Source organism: Rhipicephalus sanguineus, chromosome 6 (assembly GCF_013339695.2).
Source record: "Rhipicephalus sanguineus isolate Rsan-2018 chromosome 6, BIME_Rsan_1.4, whole genome shotgun sequence".
Classification (NCBI taxonomy): Eukaryota; Metazoa; Arthropoda; class Arachnida; order Ixodida; family Ixodidae; genus Rhipicephalus; species Rhipicephalus sanguineus.
The window spans coordinates 115,221,125-115,245,612 of NC_051181.1; the positions used below are offsets into that span (position 1 = coordinate 115,221,125).

General features: G+C 48.3%; 1 protein-coding gene across 2 annotated transcripts in view; it reads left to right on the plus strand.

Moving 5' to 3' along the window:
• LOC119396224 (protein SSUH2 homolog) overlaps positions 1 to 24,488 on the plus strand; it is a 74,915-nt gene that overhangs the window by 9,646 nt on the left and 40,781 nt on the right. Inside the window, exon 2 of one of the 2 annotated variants that reach the window (XM_037663342.2) lies at positions 3,052 to 3,218. In XM_037663342.2, coding sequence (XP_037519270.1) covers positions 3,052 to 3,218 — 167 coding nt within the window. Of the gene's footprint in view, positions 1 to 3,051; positions 3,219 to 20,824; positions 21,031 to 24,488 lie in introns of those variants that run through there. The other variant, XM_049417010.1, reaches the window with a different exon arrangement.

Here is a 24,488-nt window from a genome sequence, read left to right on the forward strand (position 1 = left end):
GGCGTTTTTGTTTTCGGTTTTCCTCTAAGCAGACCAGAACAGCCTAATTGACTTCCAAATCAAAGCGCGCACTCGTCGGCAGAAAAAAAAATCGGTTTGGACACGTTCCCTTTTTGTGTGGTGAAGTGTAGACGCCACGTGGATGTATCGAGAGTGTTGCGATTGCTTAAAATAACGGCGTACTTTTTCTGGCTCAGCCCTGCGACACATCGTTACAAGTGTGCAGTTGTGCTCGACCCGAAGTCAGCGTACATTATGGAGTCTGAGCTTCCTGCTGGCAAGGCTGGTTAGGTTAGGCTAGGGTTAAAGGAACTCTGGGGTTTTACGTGCCACGGTGAAAACATGATTACAGGGCACATTGTGTGTGCGGGGGGTGGAGGGGGGGACCCTGTATTAATGCACAAATGGACCCTGAGGACCCTGCACAAATGGAGCCTGAGGCCCGTTTGATTCTGAGCACGTGGGCACCCTTTCTAAATTCTTTTTTTTTTTGCATTTGAACCCGTCTATAGATGTGGCTGCCGTGGCAGGGAATCGAACCCGCACCCACACGCATAGCAGCGAAATGCCACAGCTGGCGCACTAGGTTAGCTTAGGATAGGTTAGGTTCGATTAGAAGCTTCTAGGATGCATCAGCATTTTAGGGACGGAGACACCAGCTTAATAATAAAGGACATTGACGGTAGATATTTCGAAGACATCGCGCCTGACCCCCAAGTAACACATTCGGCAACAACCGAAGAATTCGGTGCAGGTTTGTGCCTGCGTAATCGCACCGTGTGTTCTTTTAGATGCGAAGTATCTTAAGGCCGAGCTCAATCCGGTGGTGGTGGTGTGCGGCGTGACCACCCTTACTGCGCAAGCGCATACCCTCTCCACACACCTCCTCTCCACACACCTCCTCTCCCTTCCCCTCTCCACATCCCCTCTCCACTTTCCCTCTCCCATGCCCCTCTCCCCTCACCCTTTCCACTCTTCCTCTGAAACGCGGGCTAGACATGCCGAAATTCTCTCCTGCGCAACGCCGCGATGAGCTCGAGCGCATGCGCGTCCCCTCCCCTTCTCTCTCCTCTCCTACGCTGCCCCCCTCTCGCCCGCCTGTCGACCGCGTTCCCCGCTCGCCCTGTGAGAATTAACGGCCAGGCTAGATGGAAGATACGACGCGCGTAGCGTCCCTCTTCGCGTTCCACGACGCGAGGTCGGTAGCATGCCCAACGAACGCCAACGGAACGCGATCGTGCAAGTGCTCCGGCTTCGCATCGCCTCATGGTCCCCTTTAGCGGGAGATGGTGTAATTTTTTTAGTGTTTCCGCGCTTCTAGACATTATCTCGAAATTACGAACGCCACTGTGACGTCAGAGATGCGAGTAAACGCTATTGGCTGATGCATCATTGTACACACGCAGTGTACTTGTCGCTCTTCCTAAAGTTGTGAGATTCTGCGTAGTAAACAGTGAACAGGAGCGATTTGTGTAAACTTGGTCTTCGACTGAAAAAAATGTCTCCCGCATCTTCCCACGGGGGGAACTCGAGTAAATGCGTCGCAGAGTGGTGGGGGTATCGCGTGAAGGTTGCGTAATTGGGTTTCGCAGAAGCGTCGCGCTGCCCGAGTGATGGATCCGCTGCTCGACGTTCACGAACGGTTGCTGCTTCTTGAGCACGACGTTCAGGATCCACAGTCTGTCGTTGCCGTTTCGCAGCTGCTTCTCGTTCCCCGAGTGAAGGATCCGCAGCCCGTCGTTGCCGTCTCGCAGCAGCTTCTCGTGCACGAAGTTCCGGGTCCGCAGCTCGCTTCAAACGCTTGCGTTCAGCGTCGTATGCTCGTCTCTTCGCAGCCTTGTCTTCTGCGTTGCTTGCTGTTGTTGACGCCGACGACGGTGAGGGTGGGGTAACGTTGCCTTCAACGAGTGATGGGACGCTGATTGAAGGTACTGTTGCTTCCATCGCATCTACTCGAGTCAAGCAAAGCGTCAAGTCAAGCGAAAGCCAAGTAAAGACGCCCTTGACTGAATTCCTAACGCGCGCTCCGCCGCTTATATACACACCGCCCGCGTTCGATCGAGAGGACGATCGAGAGGAGGGAGGGAGGGAGGGAAAGGAGAGGCCTGCTGCCGGCACGAGACGAGCCGAGCATGCGAGGGAGGGAGAGGAGAGGCTTGCTGCCGCCACGAGACGAGCCGAGCATGCGCAGTGGGGGTGTGGACGGCGGCCGACGCCGCAGGTGCGACTAAGAAATGCTCCGCATTAAAAAAATATATATATATCAGTGTTAACGCACTTTGTGGTTTGATTTGTACATGCTCAGAAACTTTTGCCTCCTGCTAGTTGAGTGGCGCATAAATGTGTCACTGTCACGCATGTCACACGTGGAAAAATCCTTGAACATGGGGTGTCCTGGTCCTGTCGAGACGCTGCATCCAGCGACAAACCTTGTTTAAGGATTTTTCATCCCTTCAAGCTTCCGTCTTCCCCTGAATTTCTATTTTATTTGGACGTGTCACATGTAGACAGGCGACTTATATTTAACGATGTCCGGTCTCTCCGTACTTATAGAGCTGCTGGATTCGCTGTGACCGTGTCCGATGTTACGCTGGGCCTCTTCTACCCACTTCCTGTAAAGGGGCATGATTATGATATCAACTACCCTATTAACTCGCATCCAGCCAGCATTGCTTTAGCTTGGATAATAGCTGTTCGCTACATGATGACTAATATGGATTGATCTCGGCTAACTGCCTTAATTCAATTTCAATCAAACAATTGAGTTGTTCATATATGATTTATTTATGTATTTTTTTGCTGCTTGTTTGCCATGAGGCCACGAGCGTTGATTTAATAATTGCTTGCTCTATAGCGTGAATAAGAACTCTCGCAACTTGAAATGCTACTCGTCTTTGTTCTAAAATCAGTTTGATACAAACCATTTATGGACTCGTTAAGTCATCTAGCGGCTACTCGTAATCGTGTCACGAGAGGAACGAGTATGCGCAATGCGCCAAGTTGTCGATCAGCGCACATGTATACGGTATCCTATATATTCTACAATCCCAGGGGCGTCCTGTACGTGATGCCGCCGCTTGAACCATCGGCCCCCCCGTGGACGCCCAGCCTGGTGCCGTCGTCGCCACCGCCCCCGCTGACGCCCGTCTCCAACGCACCGGGCGGCCGGCAGCAGCAGAATGACAAGGCCGCCATCTACCAGCAACAGCAGAGCAACGGTGAGATCTCGCTGTCCGTGACTGCCGCAGCCGTACTTGCACGGGTTCCGCTATACTTCAACGTCGGGCGCGTAGGCAGGCACAATGCTTTGTCGCTCAGCAAGATGTCGCGGAGGCAAATCCCTCATCAAGGAAGCCACACACCGAAGGGCGTGACCGTTCGGACGCAACATGACTCACTCACTCACTCACTCACTCACTCACTCACTCACTCACTCACTCACTCACTCACTCACTCACTCACTCACTCACTCACTCACTCACTCACTCACTCACTCACTCACTCACTCACTCACTCACTCACTCACTCACTCACTCACTCACTCACTCACTCACTCACTCACTCACTCACTCACTCACTCACTCTCTCTCTCTCTCTCTCTCTCTCTCTCTCTCTCTCTCAATCAATCAATCAATCAATCAATCAATCAATCAATCAATCAATCAATCAATCAATCAATCAATCAATCAATCAATCAATCAATCAATCAATCAACGTCGTCCGTCTGCAGTGCTCACTTAACAGCAGTGCGCATGCGTGATTTTGTATCCGCAGCAAGCGCATACGTTACAAAGAAACAGTCGATTTTTGTGCGGTGGTAAATGCTTTATTAAATTATAACCAAGTGTAACTCTCTCTGCGGCCAAAAGAAACACGGGAAGCACGGGAAGAGCTTTAAGTTACGTCGAATCGTATGCGCTGATGACTTCAGCGTTTGCGAAACTCACGGCAGTATGATTAATGAAATATTCTGGAAGGCAATATTGTCGTTTCGAACGTTGCATCACTTTTACGCGCCGCCCACTGCAGCGACGACGTGGCTTTTCTAGCTGAAACCGCTTCAAGGGGAAAAAGAAAAAAGAGGCTCACAAAGGCAGCAGCAGTGTCTGGAGACCTGATGTTGGCGCTCGGTGACGCAAGAGTCATTAGCGTACCCGATAAAGAGCTCAGTGTTTAAGCTAAGCGCTCGAGCTCCGCTTCAATCTTTCTTTTTTTTTTTTTTTCATACAAGAAAGGAATCGCGGTAGGGGGATGTGGGGTGCGGTGCGCTGGTGTTCTGGCGGTGAGCGGGTGGAGGTGGCTGCAGACAACGTCCAGCCGACGAGCTTCGGAAAAGACATTACTCTTTCCTTCTTTTTGCTGGCTGAAGCTTTGCAGTTGGCCCCTCTTGGGTAATTAACGCTGACCGCTCTCGCAATGAGCAGACATGAACGAGTGCGCCCTAACGCAATAAGGAAGAGGAAAAAAAAAACACGAAAGATCGTCTGATCGATGTTTGGACAAATAGAACACACCGGTTTATAGTTAATTGAGGCCGATGCTGCTAATGCAATATCAGTTCTTTTTTTTGTTTTCGTTTTTTTAACGCGATACACTCTGTAGGAAGTAAATTGTGGTCTCGGAGGGGGTTTTGGGGTTCTCCTAAAAATGGGTCATTTTCGAGGCTAGCATTGCCAAGAAACATATCACTACAGCAAAGTAAAGTATGACGTGATAACTATCACACAAAAGTATAAACAAGATGAAATGTAAAATGGAAGGTTGATTAAATTTGAAAGGCAGTCTATTCGAAAGGCAGTCTATCAGCGGAATAACCTAGATGCATCCATAACTAACACTGTATCACAGTCCGATTTCGTTAAGTTATTGGAGGATGTCATACATAGTTAGAAAGATAGGGTTTGTGTAATTATGTTTTCTCAACGTCCATTTGTCTGAACCGAATTCTTTGTAATGACGTTTGTTTAAAATTCCACTTTTCTGAGCCAAACATTTTTGTGTGTTTGTTTTTTGTATTCTATCAGGTGCATATGTTACTTTCAGTGTTCATACTTCAGTGTTGAAAATTCCAGTTTCAGTTTATTTCAGTTTGTCGCGTTTGTTTGCTGTATTATAGGTTTTTGTATTTTGATTTTGAAAAATTGCTGTATTTGCTTTTTGCCCATTGTTTCAAATTTGCATTTATGTACAACGATACGCCCACCTGCTATGGTCTCGACATGAGACTGGCAGTATTGTAAATAAATAAATTAGGAAGCATTTCACGTTGGACGCATATTACAACGCTTGTACACAGCTTCCGCGTAGCTCGAACAAATATAAATAAACGCCACGATCTTGAGCATAATGTTAAGATAATAATAATAATCTTTGTGGTTTAACGTCCCAAAAGCATGGTATGATTATGAGGGACGCCGTAGTGGAGGGCTCCGGAAATTTCGACCACCTGGGGTTCTTTAACGCGCACCTAAGTACACGCACCTAAGTAAGTACACGGGCCTCAAGCATTTTTGCCTCCATCGAAAATGTGGCCGCCGCGGTCGCGAGTCGATCCCGCGACCATCAGGTGAGCAGTCGAGCACCATAACTACTAGACCACCCTGGCCGGTAATGTTAAGATTCACCGTCTTCTGTTTTATCCATCTCCTCCTTTATTTTCACCGCGCTACGCCCTCGCTGTTGCATTATTTACGTAGTATAATGAGTGTTTGTATTTGCGACAAAAGTGCACACAAAGGAAGTCAAATTCGGTCGGATAATTTGCATCGGCACAATGAAGCATTGTCTACGCCTCACCTTCATGTCTTCAGGGTAAACCCATTCTTTTTTTTTTTCGGGCTGGGTGTTCGCGTGCACGTTTCCTGCCCATTTAAGATTGTCTATTATGTAAACGATTGTGGTAGGAGCTATCGCAACCTGCACTGAAGGCTGAAGGTCATGGATGCCTTTTGATGGAAGTAATCTTGCCTTAAACAAAGCTCTGCATGTACAAACTTAAACATTTATTTGTGGAGACAGGTGGGTTTTGATGTAGCGGTGATTGGACTGTGCACAGGAAGAGCTTCCATGGATGGGAGGCAATCGGTGGGATGAGCAACAGAAGAAAAGGATAGGTGCGGAAAGAAGCGAATTAACACTACCGGAGTTAGAAATGACTCGTAACATTCTTAGTCCCATGTTTACTTCTTAAGGTTTTCAGGAGGTGTCGCGTTTTATAGACGATAATGTTTCTTGGGATACTTGAACGCAGAAATTTTGGTCTGTCTGTCACACGATTCAGCCACCCGGCAAAGTTTAAGCACTTGCTGAGCGCCCAGCCATCTTGAACTGGTAGCTGCGTTCATACTTGTGAACATTGTCGATCAAAAAGCAAATATTACGCATATCTGAGGCGCAACATCAATACGTAAGTATTAGGTGGTGTGTTCCTTTACTAGAAAATACATAGATACGTAATTCTAAAGACCCTAGTGTTTCTTAGGCTGCGCTGAAAATGCGATGCTATGAAAATGCCCTCTGCCGACGATATGGTGCTGCCACCTGGTGGTGGCCCTGGGAACAGCATCACGGGTGGCCGCGGATGAGACCAGGACTCATGTAGTATGGCCGGCAGATGACTATCGTCTTTCGACGACATTTGAAGCCAAGCACGCAGATAAGCGGCCAGTCTTTTATTATGTGTCTTGCTCCATTGTGCAATGTTCAATTTGCGTTGAATGCTAAAAAAAAAAGAAAACAGAAAAAAAAATTGGCCGCGTATCTGCGTGCTTCGCTGCAAATGTCGTGTAAAGACGATAGAAGAGGCGCTGTGTGAGATATGGACGCCATCTGGCAATACGTCGGGAAACGTGAGTGCTGTGTTGCGTGCTGGTAGTCCCGGCGCAGCAGCAGGCGAAGACCGGCGGTGACCAACGCGACCGGCGGGGACGCCAGCCAGCCCGAAAACGCGGTTTGGCGCGAAGCGCTGAAGCAGAGAAACGTCCGCACTCAACGAGTACTCTCCACACACTCTTTTATTTACACGTCGCCTGGGTAAAACAGGAACGCCAGAGCGGCGCCCACAACCGGTAGCCTGAAGGCCGCCCACAACGCTGCTTTTTCATTTTTTAAATATTTTTTTTTTCACCTTCTTGGCCTTCTCAAAACTAAAGTTTTTCAACACCAACCTATGGCATTCGTACAGTGCAATACAGAACCGAAACCGAAACACAACAATGAGCTCGTGCGAAGGGCACGGAGGAAGGCAAATTTCAGCGCAGTCGCATTTTCAGCTTTGTTGAAACAGCGCTCACTAGACGACGACGAAGTAAAAGAAGGCACAGGACAGGCAGCGCCTGTCCTGTGCCTTCTTTTACTTCGTCGTCGTCTAGTGAGCGCTGTTTCAACAAAGATGAACGCATACCAACTCGCTCAAGCTTCCATTCTTATGCATTTTCAGCGCAGCTTAAGAAACTAGGGTCCTTAAAATTACGTATGTATGCATTTTCTATTAAAGGAACGCGCCACCTAATACTTACCTAGTGATGTTGCACCTCAGATATGTATGATATTTACTTTTTGATCGACAACGTTCACAAGTATGAACAGCCGTACCAGTTCAAGACGGCTGGCCCTTGGGCAAGTGGTTCAACTTTGGCCGAGTGGCTGAATCGAGGGACGTGCCGACAAACAGAAAGACAGACAGAAAGACAGACCAAAATTTCTGCGTTTAAAGTTCCCCAAGAAAGACTATCGTCTTTAAAACTGTCGGGGTCCCTCATGCATTCGCCTAAAACGACCCGGAGGTGAAAGCCATCTCCTTTTTAAATGCGAAGCATTTCTTAGCGAACCTCTGGCACTTTGAGCGTTTCTATCTATCTATCTATCTATCTATCTATCTATCTATCTATCTATCTATCTATCTATCTATCTATCTATCTATCTATCTATCTATCTATCTATCTATCTATCTATCTATCTATCTATCTATCTATCTATCTATCTATCTATCTATCTATCTATCTATCTATCTATCTATCTATCTATCTATCTATCTATCTATCTATCTATCTATCTATCTATCTATCTATCTATTTATCTATCTATCTATCTATCTATCTATCTATCTATCTATCTATCTATCTATCTATCTATCTATCTATCCGCCTACGTCTGGGTGCTCTCATGATCCCCTCCTTAACTTGGTGTAGACCAAAATTTGCATGGGAGGGTAAGAGGATTTGACGAATATGATTGCCGGGTCATGACATGACTAACGTTAAAATCCTGTCGCGTACGTCGTCAAACCCTTTCCACTAGACACGTGTGGCACATACCCGTTTACCATGGGCCGCGGTGTACGGGTATGCGCCACAGGTGATTGACAGTTTATATCTACCCAGGAACGGCGAGAACAGACATTGGTTACTTAAATGCTAAAGCGTTAAGGAAAACCAACATCGGCAGCATTGACTCAACGAATAGAAAGAATGAAAATTAGGATCCTAGCAGGAATCGAACCCAAGAATTCTGCGTGGCTATCAGGTATTCTACCACTGAGCCACGCCAGGTCTATAAACTGGTTTGAAAAAAACAGCCTACGCAGGCGTAATTCGGTACAACGTCAATTGTGGTTGTGGTGCTGGCGATCTAATTTTGCAAGAAAGCAATAAACACAACATATGTACTACGATACAGGCGTCGTATCAGAATAACGTCTGTAGTTCCAGTGTCGGCTCCGCTTTTATAGCAGTCTAATAAACATTACGTTTGTATTCCTATGATTCAGCAAGCTATATTGAAGCATTGCTCGACCACGGAGGAATACATTAACGAAAGTTACATATGATATTCACATCACCACACCGTAAAGTGCACTTCGTCCACCAGAACGGCGCAGTGTCCTCTTCATTTCTTACGAGGCTGGGCGATGGCCTCATGCTGACCGAGGATGATGCCAGATTGATTGACAGCCGCTTTGTAGATTAGGCTACGTAGGCCACACACACCCAGGTAGTCTACGAACACGACAAACACCATCCACTGATGTTGGTAGCACTATCCAGGCCTACCAGCCTCGACGGCCTGAACCTCACCAATGCGATGGGTGGCTTCAGGTTCCGACATGTCGCCGGCTCTGTCGACAGACAATTTGTCGACGAAATGACCGAGGCATCCACGAATTCCAACAGCTCTACTATACCACATACTTCACTACACATGGACCCCTCGTCACCACGATCACGACCGGATACTATAACAAGTCATGACCAGCTGCTGGTGCTCACTGATTACGGTGATGATGCCCTTCTTCAAGAACTGTCAAGAACTTCTTGCACACATGTACACGGGTTCCTGAAACGTGCGTGCGTTGAGACAGGTATAAGCACTACGTATCAGCTTACCGCTACTGGTGTTGGTAATACCCACGTTGCATACGTAACCGTAAACAACTGGTTATATAACACATATGCGGCTCTGCAACATATATATGTGTGCGTATAAAATTTATACAAATCTTTAGCGTCATTTTTTAACGTGTCGCTCAGTAAGAAAAAGTTACGCCACCGTCCCCTACCCGCCGCATGCTTCGCATAACATCGACTTCCATGGTACGTGGGATCTGCCGAATTTTTTTCTTCACAGTGGATGTATTGATCCTCCCCCGCCCACTTCCGAAAGCTTTCTGCACTTCACCTCGTTTTGCATTGCCTCCGTGATCGGCCCACCCTTGTTCAAGCGACGGTGTCATGTGATGGCGTCGTCATTTGACGCCACGTTATGTGACATCATGATGACGTCACAAATTTTGGCGATCTGTGAGGCCATGGTGACGTCAGGACTTGTGTTGACGCCGACGGCGCGGGACGCCGACAGTCAGTTTTCGCGTTTGATGATGCATCGAAGGCTTTCGCCTTAAAAAGAAAAGAGGAAATAAGAGAAAACCAGCAAAAGTGTGTTTGTCCTGTAAAGCGTGCTTCACGCAAGGTTTCTGTGTCTTGCTAAGAAGACGCTTGCGCGCTGTGTATGGGCTGATGTGTTACACTACCGTGAGTTTCGGTGCCGTCTGCACAACTTTATAACACCTGACGGCGAGGTTTGCACGAATTTCCGGAATGAGTTCAAATATTATTTTTCTGCGTTGATGTCTGTGGCGAGTCGTGGGTCTTAAAAAAAGGTTCAGCAATTCACTGATAAAGAATGTCCTGAACTCATGTGCACGGCGAAGGCCAATATAAAACTCGCATCTGAAAAAAGTTGTACCGTTTTTCGTATGCATTTTCTGTATTAAAGCGCTGAACTTAGGTATATTTTTGTTGATGAAGAGCAGTTTGACTTCGGGTCATCAGTTTGCGTAAGATGCCCGATCTGAGGTTTCCACAAGTGGCTCGTGGCTGCAAACTTTTCAATATGGCTAGTTGATGGCACATTTTAATAGACATACATTAATACACGGTTATTCTCACTCACACGTGAATGACGAATGACCTACCTTTCCGTATTGAAATCTAACATTGTCGAGGTAAAACTTTCAATGAATGGGTTAAACCTGTCTCCGGGAAGCGATAGTATTGCATAGCAATTCGACATGTGACTTCACCATTATAGCGCACGTATATTTGATAGCGTGTATTTAATAACGGAGCTTAATAACTATTCATTCATCCAATCTTGTTTCGCAATTATCTAATTAGTTGATATAATTGTCCTTTGTCGTTTAGGCTGAATTCGCGCTGAGAACGAACACGTACGTTTTGCTATCAGCTCGCTTGAATGAACACTATGTCAGTGTCACATCTGTGATGAGAAAAGCTGACGTGTAAACCAAAGAAGCGCCGCACAGTTAAAACTACCGCAGGAGCGAATCTTGCTTTCCCGCTTAACTTCGATATCTTCGCAGTGAACACATATTGGCTTGACGTCCCATAAAAGCTCGCGCGCATGCAGCTTTCATTGCGTATTAATGTTAAGCAGGCGTCCGCCACGGTGGTAAAGTGGTTGCAGTGCTCAGCTGCTGTGCCGAAAGTCGCGGGTTCGATCCCGCCCGCGATGGTGGAGGCGAAGTGCTAGACGCCCGTCTACTGTGCGATTTCAGTGCACGTTAAAAAACACCAGACGTTCGAAATTTTGCGGAGCCCACCACTACGGCGTGTTGCATGATGAAATCGTGGTTTAGGCACGTAAAACTCCAGATATTATTAATGTTAAGTGTGCCTCGTACTGGCGAATTGCGCAGCTTGGTTTGAGGGGAGAAGAACGAGAAAAGGAAACGTTCGAGGTTAGAAGCTGTGATGAAATCAGCGCCAGCTGCAGCTCTTAGCTACAGCACTCGTATATTAAGAGGTTGCTGTTCTTTTTTCTTCTCTTGCTGCCGACAATGGCAAGTGTGTATACTTTAGTCAGCATGAGCAGCAAGACGTAACATATGCAGCTGAACTCGGAATAAAAATAAAGAGGGCTGCTCTCGTGGTGGCGAAATCCGTGCGAAAAAAAGGAGAGCTTGGCCCGATTCTCCCAATAGGCTTGCTCAGTGGAATCATGCAAACGTATACGACGGCCGTGCAGACGCATCCCTTTTGTTCTGGAAATGTTTTGTTTTTCTTTCGTCGGGGCTAAAAGCGGGGGGTAGGTTCCATTTCCGATGCTTCGAGTTGTTCCTACTGGCGTTTCTCTCCGCGATTTAACGGGCTCGCGTGCGAGACCGCTCGCTCCATTGGGCAACAAAGCGAGCGCGAGAAAAAACGGTGAGGAAGACGGTTGCCAAAACAAACGCGCCGACAAGAGGACCGCCGACTGCACTTTTTTTCGAGACTCGCGATGGGTTTGCATCCGTTTTCGTTTTGTCCCGACCTTGTTTCCTTTCTTTTTTCCGCACGCGTGGCGGCGACGTTGGAGAGAAACCTTTTAACTTTGGATGCCACGTGGAGTCTGAAGCATTTGGCGACAGGCCTTATCGGGGTGGTGATGCGATAGCCGTTTTTTAAGGCGAAAACACTCGATGCGTCATCATTGGCACGTCAACACGAAGTTATGCAAAATGTCGTCATAATGAGATGACGGCATCATATGACGTCATCACGACGTCACAGGTCGTCAAAACATGATTGTGACGCCCTCCTGGCGCCACTGTGGCGTCACCCGATGACGCCGTCACACGACATAGTCGGTTGGTCAAACGTGTGCTGATTTCGGAGGCATTACTGCAAAACCACGTGGGGTGCAGAAAGCTGCGATGCCTCTGATCCTGGAGGCAGCGTGAAACCACGTTAGGTGCAGAAAACTGTCGCGGGAGGGCGGATGAATCATTACAATCGACTGACTAAAGAAGAAGCAAGGGAAGAAGAAGAAGGTGGCTTTCCCCTTCGAGTCGTCTTGACCGTGCGACTTCTCCTGAACTCAAGCGTTCTATGGAACACATTGTCTCTTTAGCACACTTTCAACCGCATTATACAGCAGGATGGGACGATATCCGATGTCTTACGAAAAGTATGGACCGATCCTGAAGGCAGTGCGGTCTAACGAGGCATCTTACTGAGTCGCGTGACTTCAACCACTGAATTTAATTGCATACTAACGGCACTTGCTACCACTGACTACGCCATAGGTCGGCAAAAATTGTGGAGCTCACTCAGACTCACTCATGAAATATATTTTGCCCTTAGAGCTCACTCGGACTCACACTCACGAAAATTTTCGTCAACCGGACTTACTCGGACTCAGACTCACTGAAATTTTTCTCAGCTGGACTCACTCGGACTCAAACTCACCAAAATATTACTCACTCGGACTCACTCAGACTCAGACTCACGGCTCTATCTGAGTCTGAGTGAGTCTGAGTGAGTCGACTCATGAGTCCATTAGCGTATAATTAGCTTTTTCGACTATGGCGTCTATGCTCTTTAAGACCAATATCTTGAATAACTGGTGCTTTATTTGGCACCTTTTGATCTTGTACATTCAGGTATGCGTTATCAGTGGTTGCAATATAGTAAGGACATTTTTATTGAAAGAGATGACTCACACGAGATATTTTTACTAACACCTTCCTGTGAAAGAGCTTGCGGAAGGGAGGGGGGTCACGGCACCTGCCCCCCTCCGTAACTCACGCCTCTGATCAATAAATACTGAGCTGGCGATGAAATCTAGTGCTTTGAAGTATGTGTGAGTCGATGGTAGTATAAACGTGAGCCCACATAAGGCTGATAGTAATGCTGAAGTTGTGTAGATAGAACTATAAGTCGGCAAAAGAGTGTGGAGCTCACTCAGACTCACTCAAGAAATATATCTTGCGCTTAGGGCTCACTCGGACTCAGACTCACCGAAATATACCTCAAACGGACTCACTCAGACTCAGACTCACTAAAATTTTTCTCAACCGGACTCACTAGGACTCACGCTCACCAAAATATTCCTCCTCCGAACTCACTCAGACTCATACTCACGGCTCAATCTGAGTCTGAGTTTGCCGACCTATGGACTACGCTACCACAGTCTCGACCCAAACTGGGAATGATAGCGATTGAAAGTTGACCGTGTAGCAGCACGTGATCCGGATCGAGCCCAATCCGGATCGGCCCTGATGGCGATCAAAAGTGCCAATGCGACACCGGTATCAGACTTTTGTTGGAATCGTAATGGCTTTCACCGTGTCGTACATTCCCTTCAGGAAACCACGCAAGGTGGGTTTACTGATCGCGTCTTGTTTATACATGAACGTTAGCGATGCACTTGAAGGCGTGTTATAAATTCTCAGTATGTAGATTGGTGACACTTCGCTGTAGCTGGTGAGGGATAAGAGGACTAGAAGGCGGGTCTGAGTGGCGTACGAAGAATCAGGGCTAATGCATGACCTTACAAAACAAGGAAGCTAGGTTATATGATTAGGTTGCATGCCTACAATAAAAATCGTGCCATAGGTGTAACTAACCAGTGAAACACGCCGCACAGTAAAGAGATACGTAGGGCACATACCGACTGTGCGCATAGTATCCGGCTATTGTTTATTCATTTATTCATAATACCTCAAAGGTCCCACATGGGAAATTACATGAGGGGTGGGCGAACGAAAAAACTGGCGGGTCAGGTTAGATTTCATGACTTGAAAAAAAGATGGTCTTCAATGGCAGCTTTGAATTGAGCAATGTCGGTGGTGAGGGCGATATCTGATGGAAGGGCATTCCATTCGCCGGCAGTATGCAGGAAGAATGAACGTTGATAGGTGGTCGTATGTGCACGTGGTGGATACACAGCATTTCGGTGCGAGTGGCGAGAGGAACGATGTGCAGGAGTGATGATTTGGCTTCCTGGAGGACCGTACGTCACAAGTGCAGCGAGCAAACGGTAAAAAAAGAAAAAAAGAAAAAGAAAATAAGGAGAAAAAAAAAAAAAGACTAGTCGAAAGCCATGCGTTGTTTTCCTTCCGGCTTCCAAAAAAGGCCTGCGTTCGGCGCATAAATCACCAACAGGCACGACCAGCCCACAACAGCGCACTTTAACCAAGAGGGATACACAATTCATCAGTAATGGCAACGTTTACAATATACTTAACGCACGTTTCGCAAGAAGCGAGCGCAACGTTTACTAATACCCAGAGCCTCTGTTAGTCAGCGATCTGCACCGGTCTCTCTTTCTCTCCTTTCCCCGCAGTGCGTAGTTCCTGAGCAAGGAAGCCACGCGTTCTTTAACGTGCCTAGTTACCATGCGGCCCGAACCGGCGTCAGACGCCGCGGTGAGCCGTGTTCCAGTTGTAAACCGTGGCCGGAATGGGTGCCGGAAACGGTACTAAAACGGACTGCGCAGTGGTGATCGCAGTGAGAAGGATGACAGCTGCGCTTTCCTCTGGTTCCTCCTTGCATGGCACAGCAGCAGCTAGCTACCGTAAACCACGTGCTCTCTCTCTCTCTCTCGAGAGAGAGAGCCTTGCGACGATTAGTCACGGCGCACACTCGCGCTGTAGAGCATGCAGCGAGGCCGTTCCCCTCGATTTGGATGTTCCCCGAGCGCGCCGGCTGGCAAAATAAACGCCGGCGGTGCCCTGCGGGCTTAAAACCCCGTGGCTCAAAGCCATTCAGCCGTATAGCCTTCCGCCACTGTGGTCTCCTCTCGTTCCGAGTGTTCTAGACCATATACGAAGCCTCAGGAATGCTTCGTCCACGTGATGAACCAGTGTGTACAGGGTTGTGGCTTTTCCTCATTGGCTCGCACTGGGGAGCCGTGAATGCGAGGAGGATCAGAAAGGATGAGGGGAGGGGAATGGAACGGCGATCTTTCGTTGGAATTAGAGGAAAAAGAAAACACGGGAGGGGCGGAGGCGTAGCGAGGACTAATGGCCTCGCTTCTAAAATGCGCGAAAAGTTCCACACGCTGCTCTGGCGTCGTTTTGGAGGCCGACCGTATATTTACTAATAACCTTATCTTTTGGCAGGAACCGCGTAGGGGTTCAGAAAAAGCGTTTCAGGGATTGGTTGGACAAACCTCGTTTTTCAGTCTGTATATATATTTTATATAAATTTAATGGTGGCATTTCTGGCAGCGTTACGCCGGCTGACAGTTACGAAAGCGCGAGGCACGGGGACGGCAAGGCGGTCGCAGATATATCCGTCCTCCTGCGTTCGTTCGTGAGTGTGTCGCGCGCATGTGTGTGACGCGCACATAACACGTCTACATAGGTGTGTTTACACATGCGCACACGCACACAGACGCGCGCGCACACACACACTCACTCACTCACTCACTCACTCACTCACTCACTCACTCACTCACTCACTCACTCACTCACTCACTCACTCACTCACTCACTCACTCACTCACTCACTCACTCACTCACTCACTCACTCACTCACTCACTCACTCACTCACTCACTCACTCACTCACTCACTCACTCACTCACTCACTCACTCACTCACTCACTCACTCACTCACTCACTCACTCATCACTCACTCACTCACTCACTCACTCACTCACTCACTCACTCACTCACTCACTCACTCACTCACTCACTCACTCACTCACTCACTCACTCACTCACTCACTCACTCACTCACTCACTCACTCACTCACTCACTCACTCACTCACTCACTCACTCACTCACTCACTCACTCACTCACTCACTCACTCACTCACTCACTCACTCACTCACTCACTCAAAATATTGCGCGTCATGTCAAACGAGAGGATAAGCTACACTTAGTGAAGCATCGAAGGTAGCAGCATTGGAAAGTGAAAGCTTAAGTTATAGTAGTTTCAGCAATGGTGTATCCGGTCATTCGCGATTCCAGCGACTCGCCGGCACTTGCGTAGTCGATTTCAAGAAGATTATTCTGCATATCGAAACTGCGCCTCTGGCACGGGTCCCAGCCGACAACGTGCACTGGGAGAAGGCTGCATCCGTTGGCAAAAATTTGGAGTTTTTAACGCAAGAAACAGAGTATTACTACACATCCTACTGCGTCGTTGTGAAATTGTAGCTCTGCGGACGTCAGAAAATGACGGGTAGTTTTCCAACGAAGAAGCAGCAGCCGGTTTCTTGTCTTTTGTTACCTACCCTCTCCGCGGTAAGAAGATAAAATGGACGCACAAAGCAGTAGGCGGAATAAACAAACCCCTTGCAACGTGAGCGACGATTGAATTCTGTTTGCCGCAAGCGCGGCACTCTGTGCGGAATGAAGGAAGCGAAGGTTTTTTTTCTTTTTTTTTCTTTTTTGCTAGAGATAGATCCGAGTTTACAGAGGGAGGTGTTTACGCGGTTTTACTGTTTTCGTGTCGGCCGGCAAGTGCGTAAGAGGCGTGTTTTCGACAGGAAGCAGGCTACACACGCTCAGACGCGCGCACTCCCTCATCTGTCGACGAGATGTTAAGCCACAACGCCACGCCTGTCCACATGGAAGGGAGCGTGTGAACGCCGAACAACAGCGCCGCCCGCGCGCCCACTCATCAACAGCCAAGAATTCACTAATGTATACCCAACCTGACGCGCGGACGACGCAACGCGACCTGTGGTCTTCCCGCAGGGACCCACTCGCGTCTCTTTATTTTCTCGCTTTCCGCTCTCCTTCTCATTTTTATCCCGGCATTTCCTCCCCTTTACAGGGTAGGCAACCGGGACTACCTCTGGCTAAAGCGCCCTCTAAACAACTTCCGAATAAACAAAGATCGAGCGCGTTATTCTCTTCTGGCGTTTGCAGTCTTTTCGGCAAAATTCGTGACGCCAGCAGTCTGTTCACGTGACGTCACGAGGAAATAAGCTCTCGATTGGTCCGTATACGAGGGATATCAATTGCGAGTTGTCTGCTATCCTGCTTTGTCATGCAGTCGCACTCCCGTTCTGCTTTGCCTCGCATGGCCATCATGCGCGATCAACTGATTTGACTTCGTTTTGTGCGATTTCGACCGCGTAAGCGGAGATAACAGCGTGTAACCGAAAAGAGCGAAATCCTGATTGGTTCAACGCTTAATGCTGACACTGTCCGCTTTTTTTTATTAGGAAATAATTGGCGAGGAAGATATAGCGCCTGTAGGAAGGGTAGTGAACGCGAGAAAGAAACCATTCTCTCGTCTTTGAACTCGGAGTGTTTTAGGGGCCCATCAGCGATCTCTGCCTTTCTATATATTACCTATTTTGAATGGAAGCGTTTCGCGTCACACTAAAGTTTCTTAGCGAGGCAAGCCGATTTGTCCAGCGAGCGTTCACGTTTATTAGTGGTAGCTGATAAGAGCCAACAATCACCTGATGTAGTGAGACTGTACTTGGGGTCCGAGGGCATCCTACTTCGTTTGACCGCCTTGTTCACTTCCTCCTTACAGCAGTGTTTGCGAGGAGTGACCAACGCATACGTCACATACCATACCATACCATACCATACCATACCATACCATACCATACCATACCATACCATACCATACCATGTCATGCCATGCCATGTCATGGCATTCCATACCATGCCACATCGTGGCATACCATGCCACATCATACCATACCATACCATACCATACCATACCATACCATACCATACCTTTAACTACGCTGTAATGTTTACTCCACGTACACGACAATTGCCACTATGCCTTTGCAAGGCTACAGATTCGTCTGAACAGCTGGCCTCTGGCTCTTCCTTTTCACCCAGGAAGAAAGACGAAGGCCAGACCGGAGGAGCCTTGCCGCTCTCCTATATAGCTGCATCAGCGGACGCATGATGTGGAAGCGGCAGCTGAAAGTTGTCCTCCACGGAGGGTGCGGAATGCAGTGGGGGGCTGAAGGAAAAGGAGACCTCGGAACCGCGTATCTGGGGTCCATTGCCGCTGCCGCGTCCCGGCGGACATGCCCCGAGTTTTGGCAAGCGAGGCAAGGCCTGTCTTTCTTAAGCGAGGAACGACGGCCGTCATCGCTCACCGCCGTTTTCCCGAGGCGGCTGCGTCGAAAAAAGGACTACTGATAAAAAGGGAATGCCCCCCCCCCCCCTGGGAAAGAGACAACCACCAATATTGCACGTACCCGTACATCTCCTTCCACTCCGAAACTTGTGACCGGGCTTTTAGTTTCCTCTCTTTCATTTTATTTCTGTGGTTTCAAGCGCTCTTAATGTACCACGATACCGTTTTCCGTTCCTCGGTGTCTGCACGTCCGTCGCCGTGCATCGCATTTGCGTACCTACGTAGGGTATAGCCTAAGTAGATCATCGGGAATTAAGCTTGTAACAGTTTTTGTGGAGGGCAAAACTTACAAATACACTTCCGTAAAAGAAAGAATTAAGCGAGGAAGGGGACATAAGCACGAAGAAAGATAGAAAAGAGATTGAGGGTGGGAGACCAGGGGGTTCCTCCTAAAAATAAGCTCAAGCCCGCGAGGGCCGGCGTTCACGCGGTGAGGTCTCCGGGAGTCGTCGGTTGGTTGGCCCGGTTTCCGAGAGAATCCGAGCACACCCCTCTCCCGCGCGGCCCCTAAAAATGTATTTTTCTTTGCCTCGCTCGCTTTTACAGCAGGACCCGGCCATGGGCCTTTACGTCTTTTTTTTTCTTCTCTTCTTCGCGTTCAACGTAACCGCGAAACGCGCTCTCGTTCATCGTCGTCCCCCATCCTCTCACCCTCCGCGTCGCCCTCTCACTGCCGTCGGCGAGCGAGCGATTCCCAGCTGCCAGAACGAACCACATATTTCTCTACCGCATCCGCCGCCACACACGGCGTTCAGAAGCCCGCTGCGACGCGGGTCCATCCACTCTCTCGAACGTCGAGTCGTCGAGTGGTTGACGTCGAGTGCGCGAGCGACACCAGAACCGCGGAACCAGTTCCCCGCTTGAGGCTGGAATTGAGCTAGCTAGAGGGCCTGTAGGCTTGTGCGAAACGTGACTTCCTTCTTCTGGTGTACCGTCGGCGCGAAGACTTGCGGAAGAGGGACGAGCGTTTGCGACCTTGTCTTAGTTGAAGTGCTCGAGGGCCGACTCTTCGAAAGCCTGCTGACGTGCAAGGGATATCCGGAACCTGTAGAAGGTGACGTGGTCAACGGAGTGGCCGAGCTCGTCCGGAGAACGTTACATGGGCCTTTGGTGACACAGCGGTCACTCCTAAGGACGAGGACTCTCGCCGGGCGTTGGCTATTTGACGCGCTGGAGAAAGGCGTGTCAATTCGACGTTGTGGACATACTTGAGCTCTGGTCATCCCGTGGACACTGGTCAGTGTAGCAAATCGTCGCAGATCCAATTCGCGCTTATGAACTCTGTGCGGTCAGAGTGCGTAGATCCTTGCGTTCGGACTGCGCAGAAAGTTTGAGTGCTCGAAGTATACCACTGTAGGTTCTTACGGGTCGTTTATCAGGTGACAATCGCTGTGTGACTTTTAGAGTGGGGCACTGCAGCAACTGGAGCGCCTTTGCACCAAAACCTTGTGAAAACATCGAGTGGGTGTGCCTCTGGTAAAACACGCTACTTGAGAAACAACCGAAGTGCTGCTTGTGACAAACACTGCTGTGTTCAAGCGCTTTGACACTGACTTCCGTTCCTGAATACTGAAGTATCCATTGGTGTTGTAGCGAAACCGAGTGTCCTGTGAAATATAGAACCTTTACGTAAGGAAACTGCTGCCAGGTCGTGACACCGCGGAGGTGCCAAAATATAACACCAGAACCCGTCGTCCCACTGTCAACTAACTGTTTCGTCTACGCCATTGAGGGTCGACGCTTTAGCCTACAGCTCAGCGCTCTTCATCCAGTCGCAAAGGTTGAGACGGATCGCCCAAAGAACCACAGCACGACCGCAGGCGATCAATTGAAGCTCCTTGTCTCTCGTCGCCAGGGCGACGTGTGTGCCCCTCGGCGACGTAAATACACACCGCCAAGGGCAAGAAAAGCGATAACGAACGCTTAAACGGGCCAAGAGGGTGTGTCTCTGTGTGGTGCCGATCAAGAGGGCTCTTTGTTTCTCGCGCAACCTGGCAAGCGATGCCGCGATGACAAAAGCGTGTCTTGGCAATTCGGAGGACGACATCTTCTTGGCTCTGTCCGCGTTCCAGGGGCACCAGAGTTTGCGGGTTCGCTAAAGTTTGGGTTCTTGGCCACCACTGTCAACGTTCAACTCGTCGTCTCGGTGCATGGACCCTTTGTCCCGGAACACTTTCCATCGTTCTTTATACCTTGAAGAAGCGACAACAACAACACGTCTCCCATGACGAGCGTCTGTTTACGCGCTTTCGTCGACTGTTGAACTCTACACGAAAGTTCTGGACGCCCGTCGCCGAGCATTGAACGTTCGCACGTGCTGGAAGGGTCGGTGATCGCCTTGCATCAGATGTGTCTCGGTGTTGTCGATCGCTTCCATACCAGCACCTACTGTCTGCAGTTCGGCGTGCCGTACAGTCACTGTGTCGTGGGCTAGGAGTTCGCACTCAATCCTTTAGTTCGTGTTAAGGCCCGCCTGTGGAGTAGGCGCATCGTGTCCGCTCGCGATGCGGAGCACTAAGACGAGCTGCAAGCGCGCGCCGCCGTGCACGCGGCGTGTGCTCAATCGCGAGCTCAGCGTGGCGTCCTCAAACTCCAGCTACAAAAGGCACAGCTTCAAAGGTGACGTGCAGCACTGATGACATGTCCTTCGTATCGTGTTTGTTCTCAATTGTTGATTTCCAGCTCTTTCTTCGAGGTTAATCAGCACAAAAACGAACGCACAGTACCAGTGCTGATCAGCACTGGTCCTGATTTTGTTTCATGCTCGTCTTTCGTGCTGGTTTACCTTGCAGCACGTCGCGCTGACTTGCCCAAACCGAAGAATATGTATATTTTTTATTATTCATTTTTACTAATATTTTATTCCGTTGTAACGTTCGTCGAGGACTTGCGCATTTTTTTCGATACACTTGTTGGTTAGTCCGCTGCTTACTAAGGGATACGTTGCAAGGATCAACCGAATGTCACAACCAGAAGGAAGCAAGCGCAGTATCTAGGACTTCTTGTGGTATGGTTCCTGTACTTACGATACAAGTGTCAGCCTGCAAGTCTTGCATTATTTTTAGTGTTCCGACGTCATCTAAGTGCGTCGGAATTTCGCATCTCGGACGTTTCACTTATGTGAATGTCACGTAGAATGCTCAGAGGGAAAACGGGCGAGGGAGAGGCTAAGAGAAGGAGTGACGCGTTTTGAGATATACCAAATGGGCCTGGACAAATGCCAAGTTCTTTTTTTTATATTTTTTTAGTTCAGCATTGACGACACTGACTCGTGGAATAAAAGGCACTTAAAGCCTTAGTCGTGCATTGTTATGTCGTTCATAGACATACGTAATTCATAGACAAAGTGCGCGATAAACATAAGAGCCGTTCAAGATCAGTAAACACTGCAGCTGAAGTTACCTTGGCATACTGTGGCATCGTATGACGTAACCTTGGGTAGTTTCAATAGATGCATCTTCAGGCACCTTGCAGTCGCTCTCAGCGGAGTCCGTTCACCAATAACTATGCAAAATTCAAATAATTAGTGCTTCCAAATGGAAATGGAGCTGAGTAACCGGGTTCTGCTTCGGTATGCTTAACGGGAGCTGAACCTCGAGTTCTTCTGTCTAAATGCGTGGGAACAGAAAAAAATCGTTTAGCTCAGCGTTGTTCGCATCGATTTTTAAAAGGTCTGTCGCGTAACCCCCTGCGGTGGTCTAGTGATTATGGTGCTCGACTACAGACCCGAAGGTCGCGGGATCGAATCCCGGCAGCGGCGGCCACATCTCGATGGAGAAGAAATGCTTGAGGCCCGTGTACATAGATTTAGGTGCACGTTAAAGAACCCCAGGGGGTCGAAATTTTCGGAGCCCTCCACAACGGCGTCCCTCATAATCATATCGTGGTTTCGGGACGTAAAACCCCAACTGTTATTATTATTAGAAGGTTTGTCGCGCATAAAAGTGGAAGTCTATACTTATTGTAGCAAGTGGATTTTTCAATTGACGCCATGAAAGCCATTTAAAAAGATCAAGAAAATACTTGGAAACCTCAAGAAATGTCAAGTATCAAGTACTATTTGCAACTGTGCAACTCAGAAATTGAAAATGATTCTGCACAGTGCGGCTGTTCGATTAAAGTGGACGGACAATATTGACGTACTGCGCATCGCTCCTAAATGCTTGCAATACAATCTCCCCAAGGCAATGTCGTCCTCGTCATCTTCCATTTACATTTTGTAACTGGTTATTCCGCTTTCTCTGAAATCGACACAATTCTTATCTTCTTTCAGGTGTAACACATTTCATTCATACTGGTCCAGCTCTTGCCTGACAATAGTTTTTGTGCATTACATAAGCGCGTTTAGGTAAGGAAATCGGAAACGGACCCGTACACAACGCCTCCGCCTCATTTTTGTTAACGTGAAAACCGGCGCAGACACACGACACAAGGGGTACACAAACACGACAGACGCTCTCTTTCGCGTCTGTCAACATTCTGTCCTTTTTCCGTATCTTTCCTGTCCAGTTGGCTGTTGTGTTTGTCACGTGGGACATGTGGCTAAGCCTGCATAACGCGTTTCTTTTTTCTTCTGTAAACGTGGTCAAACGTTAAAGGTTCACTGGCGAGCCCCTGACGCGCTTCAGTTTTTAACGTCCGCGGTTTGCTCCTGCACTTCTTCACACGTGCCAAGATAAGCGGTTGAAACTGTCCAAGTCCCCGTGAGTCATCGTTTAAAAAAAAACAGAAAAGAAATATAAACCTTTCCTTTCGCGCTTGTCTCAGCGCAGCGAAGGTGTCATTTATAACGGCCAGTTTTCGTACAGCGAAACCGTTAACTATTACTGCCGGAACTACACGACGATGGTTTACGTTTCCGCATGGGTCACGAAATTTTTCTGTTTTTTTTTTCTTTTTCACTTATCCGTAAGCTGTCACGTGGATTGTTTGACAGCGAAGAAGAAGAAAAAAAAAGATGTTCGAAGTTTCAAACAGCAAGCGATGTGTGGAAGGTCTTCAAGTAACGCTTCTATTTCTGTCTACGGGCACCCACGCAGCTTTCGGCGCGGAGTTAAACGCTGGAGATGCTCGGAAGGTCTCGTGGTATCTTTTAAAAAGACATTTTTACCACGGCGTGCCTCAGGGTCAGCGTTACCGGTAATGCGGAGATCCTAGAAGTCGGACACTCTTGGTTTCGTTCTATTAATTAATTACCTTGAATATAATAATAATTATTGGGGTTTTACGTCTCATAACCACGATATGATTATGAGGGACGCCGTATAGTGGAGGGCTCCGGAAATTTCGACCACCTGGGGTTCCTTAACGTGCACCAACGAATTCGAGCGCCGCGGCCGGGATTCAATACCGCGACCGCGTTAGCAGTCGGGCACCATAACCATAGACCACTGCGGCGGGCAATTAAGTAGTATTTATTAAAAATTGCAACGGCAGTGATATACTAAAAAAGTGCAGTAGAATATGCACCTGTGTTTTGACGAATAGAAAGATTTACCGTTCCGGATTAGTCGGTCACGCACTATTTCTTTCTTCGGGACTATTAGATGCGAAGCATCTGATGGCGGAGTTCAATCCGGTGTGCGGCGTGACCACACTTACTGCACATGCGCAAACACTCTCCACACACCTCCTCTTCACACACCTGCTCTCCACTCCCCCTCTCCTCTTCACCTCTCCACTCCCCCCTCTCTACTCCCCCTCTCCACTCCCCCTCTGAAACGCGGGCTCGACATGCCGAAACGCTGCTTCGCATCGCCTCATGGTCCCCTTCAGCGGGAGATGGTGTAATTTTTATCTCAAAGAGCAAACTCAGCTACTCTATAAGAACATAACACACGTCACTTGTCATTGTCATACGTCGTGTTTTTATTTTGCGCACTTACACAGCGACTGATCCTAGACCTCTCTACAGTCACATTACATGTTCACTTCATAAATGATGGCTGTAACTGGCCTTAGTGCCAGAAAAAGAAGACACTAATATAATCGATCAACGCTCCTCGTCATGAATCCAAGTCAAAGTAAACGACTAGAATCAATCAATCAATCAATCAATCAATCAATCAATCAATCAA